We start from the raw sequence: 18,415 nt of genomic DNA on the forward strand, positions 1-18,415 counted from the left end.
GGCACTGTCACCAGTTAGGTCACCGCTACAGTCAACGGCATTTGGCGTCCCAGTCACTATAGCAACGGGCGCACTCTCCATGACGTCACTCGGTTACGACCGGAAGTTCGGCGGCTGCATCGCGTCTCCGGCCACACACCTGCACACTGATGGACTCCACGGGGATATAAGGTAAGCACATACACCCACACACTGTTATACACCTTGACAAAGGGGCATGTGAGCCCCGAAACGTCGGCTTCTTGTAACTTCTTTTGAATACATTTTGCATTTTTCACTAAACCCTCGAGTGCCGCTGTTTCTTTCTGGAACTCTAATATATATATATATATATATATATATATATATATATATATATATATATATATATATATATATATATATTCATTTATTTTTTGGTGGGGTTTTTCTCCCTCTTTTACGATTGCTAGTTGTGTTTACTAATTTATATTTTCTTACAGGCAGCTATTTCTGCTATGACAACCCAGCAGCACTGCAAACTCAGGTGCAATTGGTAAGTGTTCAACATACATTTTAAATGCCATTCATTTTTAGAACATTGTTATACATATTTTTATAATTTCCTAGAAGTATGGCTTTGTGCTGTTTTTATAGTAGTTGTGTTACTTAATACACTGCTTTAAAAATCTGAAATGTTGTGGAGGAAGTTGAACTATTAATTTATTTCTTAATATCCTTAGTTCCACCCCGATTCCTCCTTATACTTTGCTCCCCAAATCCCTATTTAATAATGGGGATCAATAAACATCCCTGTTAAGAAACAATGTTTCTAAGAGCAGATTTCCTCCTCCTTAGAGGTTTATATAAGAACTAAACCTACAGTTTTAATATTCATATATGACGCAAGTAGATAAAATGCATTGCTCAGTGTTAACCTGATATTTTAAAGCAACTCTGTTTAAAAAGTAGTTTTTCCTGCACTCTACTTTACAGACAGGTAAGCACTCCTCCTTCTCCCTGATCTGTAGGAAATGGTCGTAATGGGATCTGATGCAGGTCCCAAAAGAGTCATTCCAGTCGCTGTGATGGGAATAGGTTCACCATACCGGTGCTGGAATCCCGACAGCCGAATGAACCGACAGCTGCCCGGGCGAAAGGTTTAGGGTTGAGCAATGCACCTGGGGGTTATGTTAGGCTGCAGGGAGGGTGGGTTAAGGGGCCGGGGGGGAAGGTAAGTATACTAACCTTTCTCTGTCGGGATTCCAAACATCGGGATGCTGTGGTCGGTATTCTGACCGCCGGCATCCCAAACACCAGAAAATCAAACCCAACCAGCTGTGATGCCATATGTATGGATCCACCAAGCCACACTGCATTTATGCAGCACAAGCCTGTGTGACACTGGGGCTGATTCTGACTTGGGAGAAGCGCTAAAAAGAGCTAGTGACTTTGCACCTTTACAAAACCATGTTGCACTGCCATTGGGGCAGATTTACAAAGTGCACAGAGATATAGGGGTCTATGTAATAGACAAAATATGGCTTTTCTTCAGCATTTTTGCTGGTGTAAGCCTTACTTTTGTGTTCTACTTAGTTACATGAAAAGTGTGGCGAAATCTTTTATTTCTCTGCATTTTTATTTCTCCTGTCACATTCCTGCAGCCTCCAGTGGATGTAATGGGGGCTGTTCAGGAATATACAGATAAGGGGGTGAGAAGATAAATATATATTGTAAGGTGTGGATGAGAGAAGTTTATAAAATATATAAGGTGTGTCTGGGGTGGATCACTAAATAGTTATGGATTGTGATTGATCATTAAATATGTATAAGGGGTGGGGGTGAGGCGGGTCATTAAATATATTCCTAGTATATAAGGAGAAGAGGTGATGAGTTGCTGGGAGGGGGAAAGGCAATATAGATATATAGGACATGCACTGACACAGTGGGAACAGGCGGGAGTGCAGTTCTTATTTAAGTGCCCCGGGCCCCAGAAAGGCTTAATTCTGCCCTGGGTGTGCTGGGCATACAGTATATGCTAATGTATGGCCTTGCAGAGAATTGAGGTCCCCTGACGATGGGCTGCTAGCTTAAATGGTTTGTTGAAAATATAAACAAAATCCCAATGCTTTTATTCGCTAGACACACACAATTGTAGTATATTATTGTTCGCTCCGATGGCAGACATTTTTCTGTTTTGTATACATATGACATTAATATTTCCATGCACCTGAGTGTGGGCGTATTTCTCTTCTGGTTTGTTTCAAACCACATGGGTGTGTGTATGTATATGTATATGTGTATATATATATATATATATATATATATATATATATATATATATATATATATATATATATATATATATATATATATATATATATAATATGTGTGACAAGTATATTCCTGCACTCACATCAAAGTTTTAAGACAACGGTGGGGTGCTCCTAGTGGAGATCTCCATAGAAATGGTAGACCCACAATATTTAAACAGAAGTCCAACAGTGTGGAGGTGCACTCTTCCAGTTAAATAATTTCTCACAAGTTCATCTTTCACAATAGCTTTATTGCAGTCAAATTTAGGCTTATTTAATCGACGTTTCGATCCTCAGTTTAGGATCTTTATCAAGATAAGCTTCCAGTTTATGAGAGCATCATATATTGATTACTGAAAAAACACAGAGTAAAACACACAAATATACATACAGTAAAGAAACAAAATACAATAAGGAAACAAACAAATAAAACATCAGTGGACCACCACGCCCCTCTTGGTCAATTATCAAAAAAGATTCATTAATCACCAAAGTGAATCATAAGTATTGACCAGTGTCTCTATAGATAATTACCGTGTGTAAGCAAACCTACACCAAGGATATATATCACACCGTGCTCAGATACCAGGTATAAACAACCTATGAAATAGGTAAAAACTAGCTTCATAATGTCACTGGCCCTGTGCACTTACTCAGATTAATCAATATGTCAGGTTCAGACAATACCAGGGCTGTAGGGTTAATAAGGCCATATTCAAGTAGAGTTTCTGTAGATAGATAAATCAATGCATATATCTGTAAAGGCACTCCAACACACTAACATGTATATATAATCCATGTGTGTGTGCATTTTCACCAATGGGTGAACATAAACCTTAGTACTTACTATTATGTTAGAGTTCACTCTCATGAGACGGCTTAGGCAACCAGAATAATCACTGTAAACAGACACACAATAAGCCAACATCTCAATCTATTGGAGACCAATAATACAGTTACTGTCTTACCAAGGGTACAAAAACTACAGTACTCACCGATGGTGATCGAGTCCTCACCACCTCTACAGCCACACAGCATGGAAGCCGATGGGCTGTCCTTAAATACCCTTTACACCGGAGGTGAATGGTGCACCCTACCAAACCTCTCTAACCGCTCTCATGCTGTACAGAGATCACGCCTGTTAAGGCTGCCGTCCTCAATAGCCTATATCTGACCTCCCTAGTATCTAAAGGCCTATCCCGCTGTCAAATATACAGCCGAAATGATTGAGACAACGATCGCGTTTTCGGTGGAACGCAAATGCGTTCCACGACCCGGAAGTCGGAAACCGGAAGCGCCGTGCGCTCCAGTTTCTACGGTGGCCAAACAGGTTCAGACGGCTGATTCATGTTGCTAACAGACGGTCCTCTGTTAACGCAAGAGGGGAAACAGGTAAACATACACACTGGAATGGAGGATACATCCACTCCAATAGGAAATATAAGAATTGGTCACACAAGAGGTTACTTGTTCAGAGACATGATCACACCTTAAATAATCAAGGGGACGCAGTGGTCACTGTGTACAGACATATTACAAAAAACATATACATCCAACAAAAAAATAAACTTAATGTGATACAGTATGAGACCATTAACTGAAACCTCCAAAGCTAATATTACCTTCATGTGAGTAATCTTTCTCCATAATTGATACTATCAATGTTCAATGGACACGCAATTAGTTAATACATATTAAGAAGCTCAATTTCATTTATACGTGAAAAAATACCTTGGCAGAGGTTCTCAGGTTATGTCTCAAACTGTAACACTCACACATTAAACATTTTTTCTTGGTCAGGTTAACTCCATAGGACCACAGAATCCCGCAGGTTTATCCCAATGTGAACACCTATTAGAGTATATGCCAATGAATTCACAAAAATGCATTCATGGCAGCATGTTCATTGAGGCCTTTAGGGGAGACCGTATTGAGGTGAGCAATCCAGAAGCTCTCCCTTTGGCGTAGAGCTAGGGTACGATCGCCACCGTGGCTTAATGGTGGAACCCAATCGATTAGCCTGCATGTATGTATGTATGTATGTATGTATGCATGTATATATGTATGTGTATATATGTATGTGTATATATGTGTATATATATGTATGTATGTGTGTGTGTGTGTGTATATATATATATATATATATATATATATATATATATATATATATAATGTGTGTACATACATACATACATACATACATACATACATACATACATACATACATACATACATATTTTAGCTATCTTTTCCTAAGTTTTCCTGCCTTATCACTTCACATCTTACTACTATTACATACTAATAACACTTGTTCTCTACAGGACATGAAGGTGAATACAGCAAACTTCATGCAGCTGTATGCGTTTTATTCCTGGCCTAATGTAGTGCTTTGCTTCTTTGGAGGATTTCTCATTGACCGGCTGTTTGGAATTCGGTATGTTAGATGAAAATGTTTTCTGTAAAAAAATAAGCTGCATTACTTGCTCTTAAAAGAAAAAGGGGAGCAAGCGCTATTGTAGGACACAATAGCTTTTACGAATAAACTGTAAAATACATGTTTATACACAGCTAATGAACAACAAATAACTATGCACACAGATAAAGTAGTAACCGGTTAAAACATAAAAGGATTATGTATTTAAAAAATATATAGAAATAAATATATTGGCAAGTCTGTCCATATACAAAATAAAACTCATTTGGTATATAAACAACACCAAAAAAATAATAATCAAAGATATTAAAGTCTTAATACATAAATGCAGGCAGATGTGTGCTGTGCAAGTTAATAAGCTGATAAGCGGATTACCGGTCAAACCAATAGTATGGTAGAAGTATAGCCAAGCTGCCATAAGCATTTAGTCGCAGTCACTGTCAGAAGAAAGTGAACCAAAGCTGGTGGTTCGTAATGTCTATGTCCTGTAAATAGAAGTTCATGGATTTAGAATTACCTTGTCTTTATGTGTTGGTGGTGCAGCTGGACTCAAGGAAACTTGTGGCCTTATTCAGGTTTGTTAGCAAACAATAAAGCAAGCAACTGGGCACAACAAATTTGCACTGATGGGGTAGGTGTAACATGTGCAAAGAGTTTTAGATTTGGGTGGGGTGTGTTCAAACTGAAACCTAAATTGCAGTGTTAAAAATATAAGCAGCCAGTATTTACCCTGCACAGAAACAATATAACCCACCCAATCTAACTCTCTCTGCATGTGTTATATCTGCCCCACCTGCAGTGCAACATGGTTTTGCCCAGTTGCATGCTTTTTTGGTTTGCTAACAGACCTGAAAACTCCACCTTGGGGCTCACACTACAGTATCCTGGTAGGTTCTGTTGGAAAGGATATGGCCAAATGTGCTCTGTTGTCCTGACACCTGGCTAGCTGGTAAGATGGTCCATCCAGGTGATAGTTCTGCCCAGATTCTGAATCTTAAGTGGTTGGTACTGGTGAGGGCTGTGTAAGGCCACAGTACTCCGTTGTGAACTGGACCAAAGGAACTGTAGTGTGACTGGGTACAGAGGGAGCACTGAGCTCACCTACCTTAGTGCTGTAATATCTCCTCTGCCCCACTTGCACCTAGCATGGAGGAAATGTGGACAATGCAGACTCAGTACCTCGCTGTAGTATGAACCTGGCTCCGGAGTCCTGCTGGGCACACAGCAGTGACAGTACCGCTTTCAAGAAAAAATCATTAGGGCAGTGGTTGAGCTTGGTAGGGGCAACGCCCGTGCTGCTGGACCTCAATGGAGAGCTTTGGTTCTCCCAAAGCTGCATAAACGAACTGCATATGAACGGTGCTCTTGGCAAAGGAAGTATCTTGCATTTACAACTTAGGGAAATTGGATGAGGGGTTGATAACACAGCTCCTCAGATGTATCCTCTTTTATAGCTAATAGATTATTGTAAGATTTCCTTTAAAGGCCAATAAAACATACGTTTATAGGGCTCTTTGACAGAATCTTCCCTGAAGAAAATAAAAGTTGTGATAGAGCGATCTGATGGTGTGACGTGATTCCCCATCCCCTCCCCCACTTGTGCCCCACATTCACTTGGTAAATTTAATACCCGATTCTGCAAGTAACCACTTGGTGGTGGATACCAGGGAGCAGTAGGACAAATTTTGTAAAAAATTAAATTTCTTCAATATTTTCTGTGTCCCACAAATTAGGTTATACATGATGTAACATTAATCGTAAATATAATGCTGGTATCTACATTAAGTAGAGCACATTATGTAAGTTAACAGTTCTAAAAAAGAAACTGTTGATAAGTGATGTAATTTAATGCTTGATTTTCCTACATTGCAAATGGGAGTGCCACAGTTTATCATGGGTGGATGTTAGTATTAGTAAATGGGCTTGACCACATGTGATCACATGCAAGAGCAATCAGTGTCTGGAGCTGAATGTTGAAGGTAAACATCAGTATAACTAATACATTTCCTTTAGCTTTGTATGATATGTACTTTTTAGATACAATACGTTTTATAAGGATTCTGGACCTCTAACCAAATACCTCAATGTTTGATAGCGTTAATTAAAATAATTTATCTTATACATGGTAATTAACTTTACATGTGTGTTTATGTCAATATCCTACACTACATAAATGTTATTATCTAGTACTTTGTCCTCTTTTAGAAACCTACTAGGGGTATAACGCATTGAGTATGAAAATACAACGGGCTTAAGAAAACAGTTATTTTTTAAATAGTTCACGATTGTTGGATTCTCTATTTTTTTTTTTTTTTAGGTCAAGTATTGTATATGCCATGTGTATGTGACCACCATCAATACGTACACGTCCCCTTATGGCCTTACTTTGCTCGCCACGCTTCGGGCTACTTCCAATAGGGAGCCGAGCACATTTCAGTTTGATGGAATTATCATGAATCAAATCCTGGTAAAGGCCCCCATGTGGTTCCTGTCAAGGAATTTGTTGTGAAATTATATGAAAACACCAGTGAAAGTGCTCTTACTACATGCAAATTAAAACACATTGCTGATGTTGAAAGTGGCCAAGTCAAAAATCAAGATGATGTTCCAACTCCGGGTCTAGGGGGTCAATATTGTTCCTTATCTGGACGATCTCTTGATAAAAGCAAGATCCAGGGAGCTTTTTTTGCACCATATAGACCGCACTATCCAACTTCTGTCACACCATGGACGGATCCTCAATTTACAGAAGTCCCACCTGGAGCCAACTTGGCGGCTCCTATTCCTGAGAATGTTGCTGGATACTGTGGCCCAGAAAGTGTTCCTCGCAGAGGACCAAGCGAGAACACTTCAGGAGATGGTTCGAATGGTCCTCCGGCCTATGCGAATATCCATCAATCTTTGCATAAGAGTGTTGGGGAAGATGGTAGCCTCATACGAGGCGCTACATTATGGAAGACTCCATGCCAGAACATTTCAATTGGATCTCCTGAGCAAGAGGTCCGGATCACTTCTTCAGATGCACCGGATAATACGGCTGTCACCTCGGGCCAGGAATTCCCTCCTGTGGTGGCTGCAGTCCTCCAACCTAATGGAAGGTCAAAGTTTCGGGATTCAGAATTGGATCCTCCTCCCGATGGATGCGTGTCTGAGGGGATGGGGAGCTGTCAGCCAGGGTGCTCAGTTCCAGGGCAGGTGGTCAGCCCATAAAGCCCTACTTACGATCAACATTCTGGAACTCTGGGAGATCTACAGTGCTCTGCTTCAGGCCTCTACTCAGGGATCATGCGATCCAAGTACAGTCGGACAATGCCACGGCAGTGGCGTACATCAATCAGCAAGTAGGGACAAAAAGCAGGGCCTGCATGCGAGACGTGTCAAAGATACTCCTCTGGGCAGAAACAAATGCTAAAGCAATGTCCGCAATCTTTATTCCGTGAGTAGACCACTGAGAAGCGGACTTCCTGAATCGTCACAATCTCCACCCCGGGAGAGTGGGGGCTCCACCATCAGGTGTTTCAGCAGATCATCAACCGGTGGGGCTGCCCTCAAATAGACATGATGGCTTCTCGACTCAACAAGAAGCTTTGTTGGTTTTGCTCAAGAACCAGGGACCCTCAGGCGAGGGCAGTAGATGCACTGATGTCACCTTGGCCTTACTGGCTGATCTACCTGTTTCCTTCGATTCCATTGCTCCCAAGGGTGCTAAAGCAAATCAGGAATCAAGGGGGTCCAGGCAATTCTGATTGCCCCGGATTGACCTCGGAGGGCGTGGTACGCGGATCTTCTGGACCTGTCTGTGGAAGACCCTTGGCCTCTACCACTGAGAAGATAACTTCTTCAGCAATGACCGTTAGTCTACCTGGACTTACGGGGACTTCGTTTGACGGCATGGAGGTTGAGCGGAACATCCTAGCTCACAAGGGCCTTTCCAAAAAGGTTATTACTACCATGGTTCAGGCCAGGAATCCTGTGACGTCAAAACACTATCATATCTGGAGAAGATATGTTTCTTGGTGCGAGGAACGCGCATATCCGCCTGCGGAGTTCCACTTTGGACGTTTTCTGCAGGCTGGTGTGGATAGGGGCTTACGTCTGGGATCCATTAAGGTCCAGATTTCAGCTCACTCGATCTTCTTCCAGAAGAAATTGGCAGTGTTGCATGAAGTTCAGACCTTCTTGCAAGGGGTACTTCACCTACAACCTCCTTTTGTGCCGCCCACCGCACTCTGGGATTTCAATGTAGTGTTGGATTTTCTACAGTCCTCCTGATTTGAACCTCTGACTATAAAAGACGGTGATGTTATTGCCCCATGCTTCTGCTAGGAATGTCTCAGAATGGGGGGCCTTATCGTGTAAAAGTCCCTACTTGGTCTTTTACGAGGTCAGAGCGGAGCTCAGGACTAGGTAGCAGTTCCTGCAGAAGGTCATTTTTGCGTTCCACGTTTGTGGTTCCGTCAAGTTCTGGCACTTCTGCTCCTCCGGAAGACATTGGATGCTGTGCAAGCCTTGAAGATCTATGTCAAGAGAACGGCTCAGATCAGAAAGATTGATTCCTTGTTTGCGCTATATGATGCACAGGAAACCGGTTGCTCTGCTTCTAAGCAGTCTACTGCTCATTGGAGTAGGCTTATTATCCAACAGGCTTATGTGTCGACAGCCTTTCCTGTTCCACAGTCTCTGAAGGCTAACTCTACGAGATCGGTGGGGTATTCCTAGGCGGCTGCCCGTGGCGTCTCGGTCTTGCAACTATGCCGAGCTGCTACCTGGTCAGGGAAGAACACCTTTGTGAAGTTCTACTGGTTTGATACCCGGTTTGGGCAGGCGGTGCTGCAGATGTCTCCGCAGTTTCCCGCCCGTTCTGGAAGCTTTGGGACGTCCCCATTGTACTAGGTTACTCCAATATTCCTTATGGATTCTAGAGAAAATAGGATTTTAATTACCTACTGACGAATCCTTTTCTCGTCATCCATAAGGGATATTGGGTGCCCGCCTCAGTGCGTTGACTTTTTTTCTGTAGGTTGTCTCTTTTATGGTTACCTGTTCAGCGGTTGCTGTTTTGTTAGCAGCTGTTGCTGGTCGTTTTATGTTGTTGGTGTGTGAATCTCACCACTCATTGGGGGTCATTCCGACCCGTTCGCACTCATCTGTTCTGCGGTGCGAACAGGTCAGAAATGCGCATGCGTGGTGGATGCATTGCGCACGCACGCTGTTGATCGTCACCAGGCAACAATGCCGCCAGCGAGAAATGTGATCACAGTGGTGATCGCGAGAAGACTGACAGGCGGGAGGCGTTCCGGGGCAGATAGTCACCGGTTTCCAGGCGTGGTGAGTCCAACGCAGGTGTGTCGAGGCGTTCGGAGGGCGGATGTCTGACTTCAGGACCGAGACCTTCATCGCTGGATCTGTCGCACTGGGTGAGTAACTGCAGCCCTGATCTTGTTTTACCTGAAATTTTTTTAGCATAGCAGGGCTGCACAAGCATTCGCAGCCCTGCTATGCTAAAATACACTCCCCCATAGGCGGCGTCAGGTTGATCGCACGAGCAGCAAAAAGTTGCTACGTGCGATCAACTCTGATTGACCCCCATTGTTGTTAAGTTCCTTCTCCATATATGTCCTTTTTCCTTCGGGAACTATTTTACCTATAACTGCCTGTGGGAGGGTGCATAGAGGGGAGGAGCCAGCACACCCAGTGAAGAAATGTAAAGTGCACCGGCTCCTTTGGACTCCGTCTATACCCATCTTACTAGATTCCCCCAATATCCCTTATGGACTACGAGAAAAGGATTTACCGATAGGTAATTTAAAATCCTATTTTTTTTTCTTCATTTTTTTGTAGTATTATATTCTCTGTGTAACATTAGTTACGTGTGTAACATTAGTTACAAGAACATCTATTTTATAAATATTAAACACTGTAGAAACTCATGGTATTTCATTTGAGTAAATATTCGAACGTGCTCATATTTAGTGTTTTATTAAAGAAGAGAAACATTTTTACATCAACTATATAGAGAAGCAGAAAATTAAATTGTAACAAAGGCTGTTACTTTTAATCACTCATTACATGTAACATTAGTTACAGCAAGCTGGACCAGAATTTTAATTAATAGTTTTAAAGCAAAGAAAGTAAATTACACTTATAAAAGATTATTAATTTCCCTTTATCTTGTAATACTATGTTACTATACATGTATACTATATATGTTATACATCTTCCATCTGTTTGGAAGTTACTTTGAAACGGACCAGTAGTTTGTAGTGACTTGTATAAAGGTAACATATATTGCATATATTGTCAAAATCTAACCTTTTTTTATTTAAAGAACTTTTAAGTTTGTGTTTTGAGATGCAGTTTCCCCAAAGCCCCCCTAAACCTTCCCGCAGCCTAAAACTAACCTTGATTCCTAAATCCTGACCAGATCCCTTTAAATCATATCAGAATAAGATGTCTGATTAGTGGTAATAGTTTTGATTTAAAATGGCATTTACTTACAGTACATTAGATTTTTAGTTTGCAAAGATTTGCATTGTGCACCTCATGTATCATTTTTTTTTCTTTCAGCTATATTAAAAAAAGGAAAGAAAATAGCAGACATTTACATGACATGAATTTGCTTTTATTCTCTCCCCAGGTTGGGAACTATAATATTTAGCCTGTTTGTGTGTGCTGGGCAGGTAAGTGCCATGCCATTATGTGAGATGTCAGACCAACTACTTTATGTAACTTTTTTAGTTGTCTTTTAAACTGTTAAATGCTTATTGTTGCAGTAACACTTCACATTAAAGCATTCAGTAGTAATAAAAACATAACTGTGATTCAGTTCTGGTTACCGCACTACTGTTAGGCTGAGTACACACTGCAGACATAGTGCCCGATTTGGTAAGCATGCGGATTGCCTCATTCGATGCGTCCGTCCTAATGTCACAACTGGGTGGTCATTTTAACTTTACTTCTGGGCCGCCCATACACACAGCCAGACATGCCAGTATGTGCGCATCGCCTGTCCCTATATATGTCGTTCACCGATATATCGGGTATGTGCACTACAGATATATCGCCCATTCCACTGAACGGAAGATATATCTGTTTGTGTGTGCCCAGCTATAGGGAGCCAAACATTTTATTTCAGTCGAAAACTGCAGTAAACTTTTTTTTTTTTAAATTGGAACATGGTCTGGCTTCCAGTTTAAATCAGATTCTGAATGTGGGTCATAAGGTTTGTTTTATATGAAGGTCAGGTTTTCTCAAGGTCTTCTATATTCATTAATATTGCTTACAGATCTTTGAGGTTCCTACCAAGAAATATTGAAAGTCGGTATAGCTCTGCCATAAGATGGGAAATAGTTGCTTATGACACTTTCAACAGGTTTAAAGTTACAGCAGAAATTATTTGTACTTTTTAAAACCAGCTGAAATTTAAAACCAGCTGATTCGATAAAGGTCTGAATAGGAGGAAACATGAGCTGGGCAGATACCAGTCTTTTAAAATTTAGCAGGTGGGGCATAGCTAGTCATTTATGTCGAGAGGTGGAAGTGTCCTTGTAAACTATAATGCATGGTAGTGAGAAAGTTGTTCCATGTTTCTTGACAGAAAATCTTTGGCATCATTATTTATTATCTAGAATTGACTACTATTTTTGTTACTGACTTCAGTTGTATTTTGTATTTCAGGTTATATTTGCAGCAGGAGCCTTATTTAATGCTTTCTGGCTAATGGAAGTTGGTCGACTTGTATTTGGGTGAGTGAGAAGGCAAACTGCGCTCACTGATGCCTTTAATACTTTATAAACCCAAAAATTGTTTATACATGATGATGATAAAATGAGGCGACTGAGAGAGATTCAAGCGAGAAGAGGACATGTGTAGAATGGTCATATTGCGGACATTGGGGTGTATTCAATAAGTGTCGGAAGCTGCCGTCTTGTCAGAAAGACAGCAGCTTCTGACAGATTTAGGTCGTAAGGAGTTCCGACCTATTCAATGCCGGGCCATTTTTTCAGACAAGTCTGGAATTCCCGACTTGTCGGAAAACACGTGAATTGTTGGATTAGCTGCGGATCCACGTGTTCCGCTGCCAAATCCGACAGGTTCCATTGCTGCTACTGTTCCGACAACATCAATCCGACTTTTTTAAAAGTCTGATTGACATTGTCTGAACAGTAGCAGCAGCAGCAGCGCGGGATGGGTGAGTAGAGGACCCGCCCGCCGGACGTCTGCCTCCCCAGCCTTCCCAGGCACTTGTTATAGGGCTGGCCAAGTCAGACGGGCTGATTTGGACGCTCAATTGAAGACTGACCTGTCTGATACTTTCCGTTGTAAAGGATCCGACAGGTATTGAATACTGCCCATTAGCATACATTTACTTTCCAATTAAATAGTATTCGCATAAATAATTACCCTTTTTACCTATGTTTGAAAAACATTAGGTAATATAAGCACAAGAACAACGCTCTCCTACCAGGCATTATAATGCTAATCTCTGCACACAGGCATTGTGACACATGACCGTTACATGTGCTGATGATGTATACACGGATGTGCTGACGACATGCTTGTTCTTATGCAGGATTGGTGGGGAATCCCTTGCTGTTGCTCAGAATACATATGCGGTCAGTTGGTTCAAAGGGAAGGAGCTGAACTTGGTGTTTGGCTTGCAGCTCAGTATGGCGAGAGTGGTGAGTTACTGTGGACCTGTGAACCAGTAAAGGGTTTATCAACAAATAGTTTACACAAACCTGTCACGCAGAGTGCTTGGATAATTAGACTTATTGTCATAGCAGTCATTGGGTAAAATAATGGCTGCTACACACTGTTTTGACAAGGATGGGTGAGGCCTTCTATGGGCACTACTATGGGGCATAACATTAACTAAGGCACTAACATGGTTCAGAAAATGAATTAGGGCACTATTATGGGGCATAACATTAACAACTGCTGCAGAGAGGTGTCTCTAGAAGTATGGTGAGGTACACCTGCAAAATGTTGCTATGGTTCCTCCAAAGTTCTTGCTAAGGCCCTAGTCCAATGTATCATTCCGACACTGATCAGACCGATATACTGTACACTTCATATAGTGTGTACCCCCAGTCCGTCGTTTGATGTATCTACACCACTTCACCTGTGGAGCCATCCCATTGGACATACAGCACATCCAATGGGAAGATTCTATGGCAGGGGTGGGTAATCTTTGGGCCTCCAGCTGTTGTTGAACTACACATACCAGCATGCCCTGCTACAGTTTTGCTATTTGGCCATGCTAAAACGGTTGCAGGGCATGCTGGGATATGTAGTTAAGCAACAGCTGGAGGGCCGCAGGTTCCCCACCCCTGCTCTGTGGCAAAAGTGGTGTAGTTGCACGCAGCATGGAATGATGGTTCATCACTGCCGTGATGTGATATCATGCAGCCCACCAAGAACCTTTGCAATCTGGTGGGCAACTACTGTATGCAATAGATAGCACCTATCCTTGTGTATCAATGCCTATTTCCCCATAGATTGTAAGCCTGCGAGCAGGGCCCTCCTACCTCTGTCTGTTTTGTTTTTACTGGTTTTGTCTTCTATTTGTGTCTAGTTGTAAAGCGCAACAGAATTTGCTGCGCTATATAAGAAACTGTTAATAAATAAATGCATCAAACTGTCGTACAGTAGATCATATAGTGTTTATGTAGGTGCAATCTGCAGATCTGTCCATTCATACAGTAGTATGAGCTGTTTGCTGTCAAGTATAGAACTGTAAGTAGATGTGGATTATGTATCAAATATGTAGGGATTCTTTAAATTGTGAAATTGGTTTTATACAGTAGCCTGTGTTCCCTATGTGTAGATGAGTATCCGTACGTAATCCCGCCGGTCAGAATCCTGACACTAGAATCCTGATCGGCACAATCCCAACGGGGGCGAGCGCAACGCAGCCCCTTGCGGGCTCGACGCGCTTTGGGCAGGGTGCCTCGCTACACTCTGCACACTAATTTATTCTCCCTCTATGGGTGTCGTGGACACCCACAGTGGGAGAGAATATGTCTGGATTGTGCCGGTCGGGATTCCGGTGTCTGTATTCCGACTGCCGGGATTCCATCCGGCGGGATCTTGACCGCATCCCCTGTGTGCATGTGTATATGTATGTATCATGCGCTGTCATCTGGATGTTAGATTTTTCAGAAGCAGAATGAATGATGTTTCTAATTTCAGGGCAGCACAGTGAATATGAATGTCATGGGGCTTGTGTACGAGAGGATAAAGGATGCTATGGGGGCAGCAGGCTACACTACACTTGGTGTAACCCTCATGATTGGTAACTATGTATCTGTAATCTAATTTAGCGGAAAACAATTCTAAAAAGATGGATTATCTGTTTTTATTCAGTAATAAGTTAATAAGAAGAAAACTCATAGTTTTGATTACATTGAAAGTGATCTTTGCTCCAAGTTTTTAATTCTCAGCCTGGTATTCATGAGGAGCTTTGGCTATACTGTACATACTCATTGGAGCTTGTTCATATGAATAACGCTTCAAAGGTTTGAGAGGAAAAAAAGACCATTAACTGTACAGCAATAGCATGTTTTAGTTCATCCTAATCCTGAGAAAGCAAGCTGTTCCATACCTCTATGATTTAGATCTTACTATAATAATACCGTAGGTTATATTTATATTAGCTGATGGTTTGTACTAGAAGCAGGAGCTGCAGCACCCCTTAGGATGTGCCCCATGCTCACGTTATATGACCTGCCTCTCTTGCTGCCAGTGACCTGGGAGACCGGATTACTTTTATCCCCCAGCTGTGGTGGGCAGGCTTTAGCGTGAAATAACACTTAAATTACAGTACGATAAGGAGTAATTCTTCTAAAGGGTGTAGCTACGGATCTAAAGCAATAACGCAGGCACTTCAATACTGAGCACGAATGATTCTGAGGGGTGTAGTTAGGGGTAGACTGTAACTACAGGAGAGCTAGGCTTGGCATTTTAAGAGCTGCTTCTTAAATATAGTCAGGAAAAAAAACAAGCTCACGATGAGTAGGTTGTAAATTTCTAGGGGTTTTCCTAATCTAGTGTTTAAGCAGCACAGCCTGTATGTAGCCAGTGTCTTATTGCTTTTGCCATTCCAGTAGTATTATTTATACATTACGTTCTGCTTTCTCTCTTGCAGGCTCAATAACGTGTCTGTTTTCCTTGATATGTGCCTTCGTTCTTGGTTACCTGGACAGAAGAGCTGAAAAAATATTAAACAAAGAACAGGGAAAAACTGGTAGGGAATCCGTTACTCTGTTTCAAACCTGGCAAATAGTTACTGTGCAAAGTGTACGCTTTCCGATAGCATTTTATTCCCTCTTTCATTATATGAGCTTTGGACATTTCCCGCCATAACTATTCTGGAACTGTTCACTATGCATCAGAGACTGGTTCTCCTTATTAGAGTGCCTTGTATTTGTCAGCTCTTGCGTCTGTGTGTCTCATTCCATTCTTAAAGATGTGCCTTATTTTTCCATCTGTTTTCCAGGGGAAGTCATTAAGCTTACGGATGTCAAGGACTTTTCCCTCAGTCTCTGGTTGATATTTTTAGTATGCGTGTTTTACTATGTAGCCGTGTTTCCTTTCATTGGACTTGGAAAGTAAGTATACAGTTTTTTTTGTTAATACCTGTATATATATTTTGGCGTACGCTATTTACAGAACCATTTTCTCCACCTTTAGATCACTTAAAAAAAGTTTAATATCACACTACAGGTTGAGTATCCCATATCCAAATATTCCGAAATACGGAATATTCCGAAATACGGACTTTTTTGAGTGAGACTGTGATAGTGAAACCTTTGTTTTCTGATGGCTCAATGTACACAAACTTTGTTTAATACACAGAGTTATTAAAAATATTGCATTAAATGACCTTCAGGCTGTGTGTATAAGGTGTAGATGAAACATAAATGAATTGTGTGAATATAGACACACTTTGTTTAATGCAAAAAATTATTAAAAATATTGGCTAAAATGACCTTCAGGCTGTGTATATAAGGTGTATATGAAACATAAATGCATTCTGTGCTTAGACTTGGGTCCATTCGCCTTGATATCTCATTATGGTATGCAATTATTCCAAAATACGGAAAAATCCGATATCCAAAATACTTCTGGTCCCAAGCATTTTGGATAAGGGATACTCAACCTGTATTTGCGTAAATACCTACTTTCTATTCTAATATATACAAAATATCAAACTCATTCAAATTTACAAATATTTCGGAGAAGAATCCGTTCATATTCCTTTGATGTTGATCAGTTTAATGTTCTTCAAAGTGAGATCCCTGGACTTGTGATATCACTACATCAGTATATTGATATCATGCTTCTGTTACTTTGCTTATTAAGTGCATTTACTGTTCTACTGTCCACACTATTGAGCTCTTAACAAACTGTATTTCTCTGACGTCCTAGTGGATGCTGGGAACTCCGTAAGGACCATGGGGAATAGCGGCTCCGCAGGAGTCTGGGCACAACTAAAAGAAAGCTTTTAGACTACCTGGTGTGCACTGGCTCCTCCCACTATGACCCTCCTCCAAGCCTCAGTTAGATTTTTGTGCCCGGCCGAGCTGGATGCACACTAGGGGCTCTCCTGAGCTCTTAGAAAGAAAGTATATTTTAGGTTTTTTATTTTACAGTGAGACCTGCTGGCAACAGGCTCACTGCAACGAGGGACTAAGGGGAGAAGAAGCGAATCTACCTGCTTGCAGCTAGCTTGGGCTTCTTAGGCTACTGGACACCATTAGCTCCAGAGGGATCGACCGCATGGAACTGGCCTTGGTGTTCGGTCCCGGAGCCGCGCCGCCGTCCCCCTTACAGAGCCAGAAGCAAGAAGTCCAGAAAATCTGCGGCGTGAAGACTTCTGTCTTCACCAAGGTAGCGCACAGCACTGCAGCTGTGCGCCATTGCTCCTCATACACACTTCATACTCCGGTCACTGAGGGTGCAGGGCGCTGGGGGGGGCACCCTGAGCAGCAATAAAAACACCTTGGCTGGCAAAACAATCACAATATATAGCCCCAGAGGCTATATATGTGATAATTACCCCTGCCAGAATCCTTAAAAAAGTGGGAGAAAAGTCTGCGAAAAAGGGGCGGAGCTATCTCCCTCAGCACACTGGCGCCATTTCTCCCTCACAGCTCCGCTGGAAGGAAGCTCCCTGGCTCTCCCCTGCAGTCTACACTACAGAAAAGGGTAAAAAAGAGAGGGGGGGGCACTAAATTTAGGCGCAGTAAATATTATAGCAGCTATAGGGGACATAATTCAGTTAGTCCCTGCATTATATAGCGCTCTGGTGTGTGCTGGCATATTCTCTCTCGGTCTCCCCAAAGGGCTTCTGTGGGGTCCTGTCCTCTGTTAGAGCATTCCCGGTGTGTGTGCGGTGTGTCGGTACGGCTGTGTCGACATGTTTGATGAGGAAAATTATGTGGAGGCGGAGCAGATGCCTATAGAAGTGATGTCACCCCCTGCGGGGCAGACACCTGAGTGGATGGTTTTATGGAAGGAATTACGTGCAAGTGTCGACTCCTTACACAAAAAATTTGACGACATGCCAAATGCGGGACAGCCGGCTTCTCAGCTCGTGCCTGCCCAGGTGTCTCAAAGGCCATCAGGGGCTCTAAAACGCCCGATATCTCAGATGGCAGACGCAGATGTCGACACGGATACTGATACCAGTGTCGACGACGAC

The 18,415-nt window shown here is 42.1% G+C and overlaps 1 protein-coding gene across 2 annotated transcripts in view; it reads left to right on the forward strand.

The window, feature by feature from the left end:
* Window positions 1–18,415, forward strand: part of MFSD1 (major facilitator superfamily domain containing 1) — a 102,612-nt gene that overhangs the window by 42,526 nt on the left and 41,671 nt on the right. For both annotated transcript variants that reach the window (XM_063916146.1, XM_063916144.1), the window contains exons 2-9: window positions 462–514; window positions 4,595–4,707; window positions 11,345–11,387; window positions 12,385–12,452; window positions 13,280–13,388; window positions 14,902–15,004; window positions 15,857–15,955; window positions 16,208–16,319. In XM_063916146.1, the coding sequence (XP_063772216.1) occupies window positions 462–514; window positions 4,595–4,707; window positions 11,345–11,387; window positions 12,385–12,452; window positions 13,280–13,388; window positions 14,902–15,004; window positions 15,857–15,955; window positions 16,208–16,319 (700 nt within the window). The remainder of the gene's footprint in view (window positions 1–461; window positions 515–4,594; window positions 4,708–11,344; window positions 11,388–12,384; window positions 12,453–13,279; window positions 13,389–14,901; window positions 15,005–15,856; window positions 15,956–16,207; window positions 16,320–18,415) is intronic.

Source organism: Pseudophryne corroboree, chromosome 4 (assembly GCF_028390025.1).
Source record: "Pseudophryne corroboree isolate aPseCor3 chromosome 4, aPseCor3.hap2, whole genome shotgun sequence".
NCBI lineage: Eukaryota > Metazoa > Chordata > Amphibia > Anura > Myobatrachidae > Pseudophryne > Pseudophryne corroboree.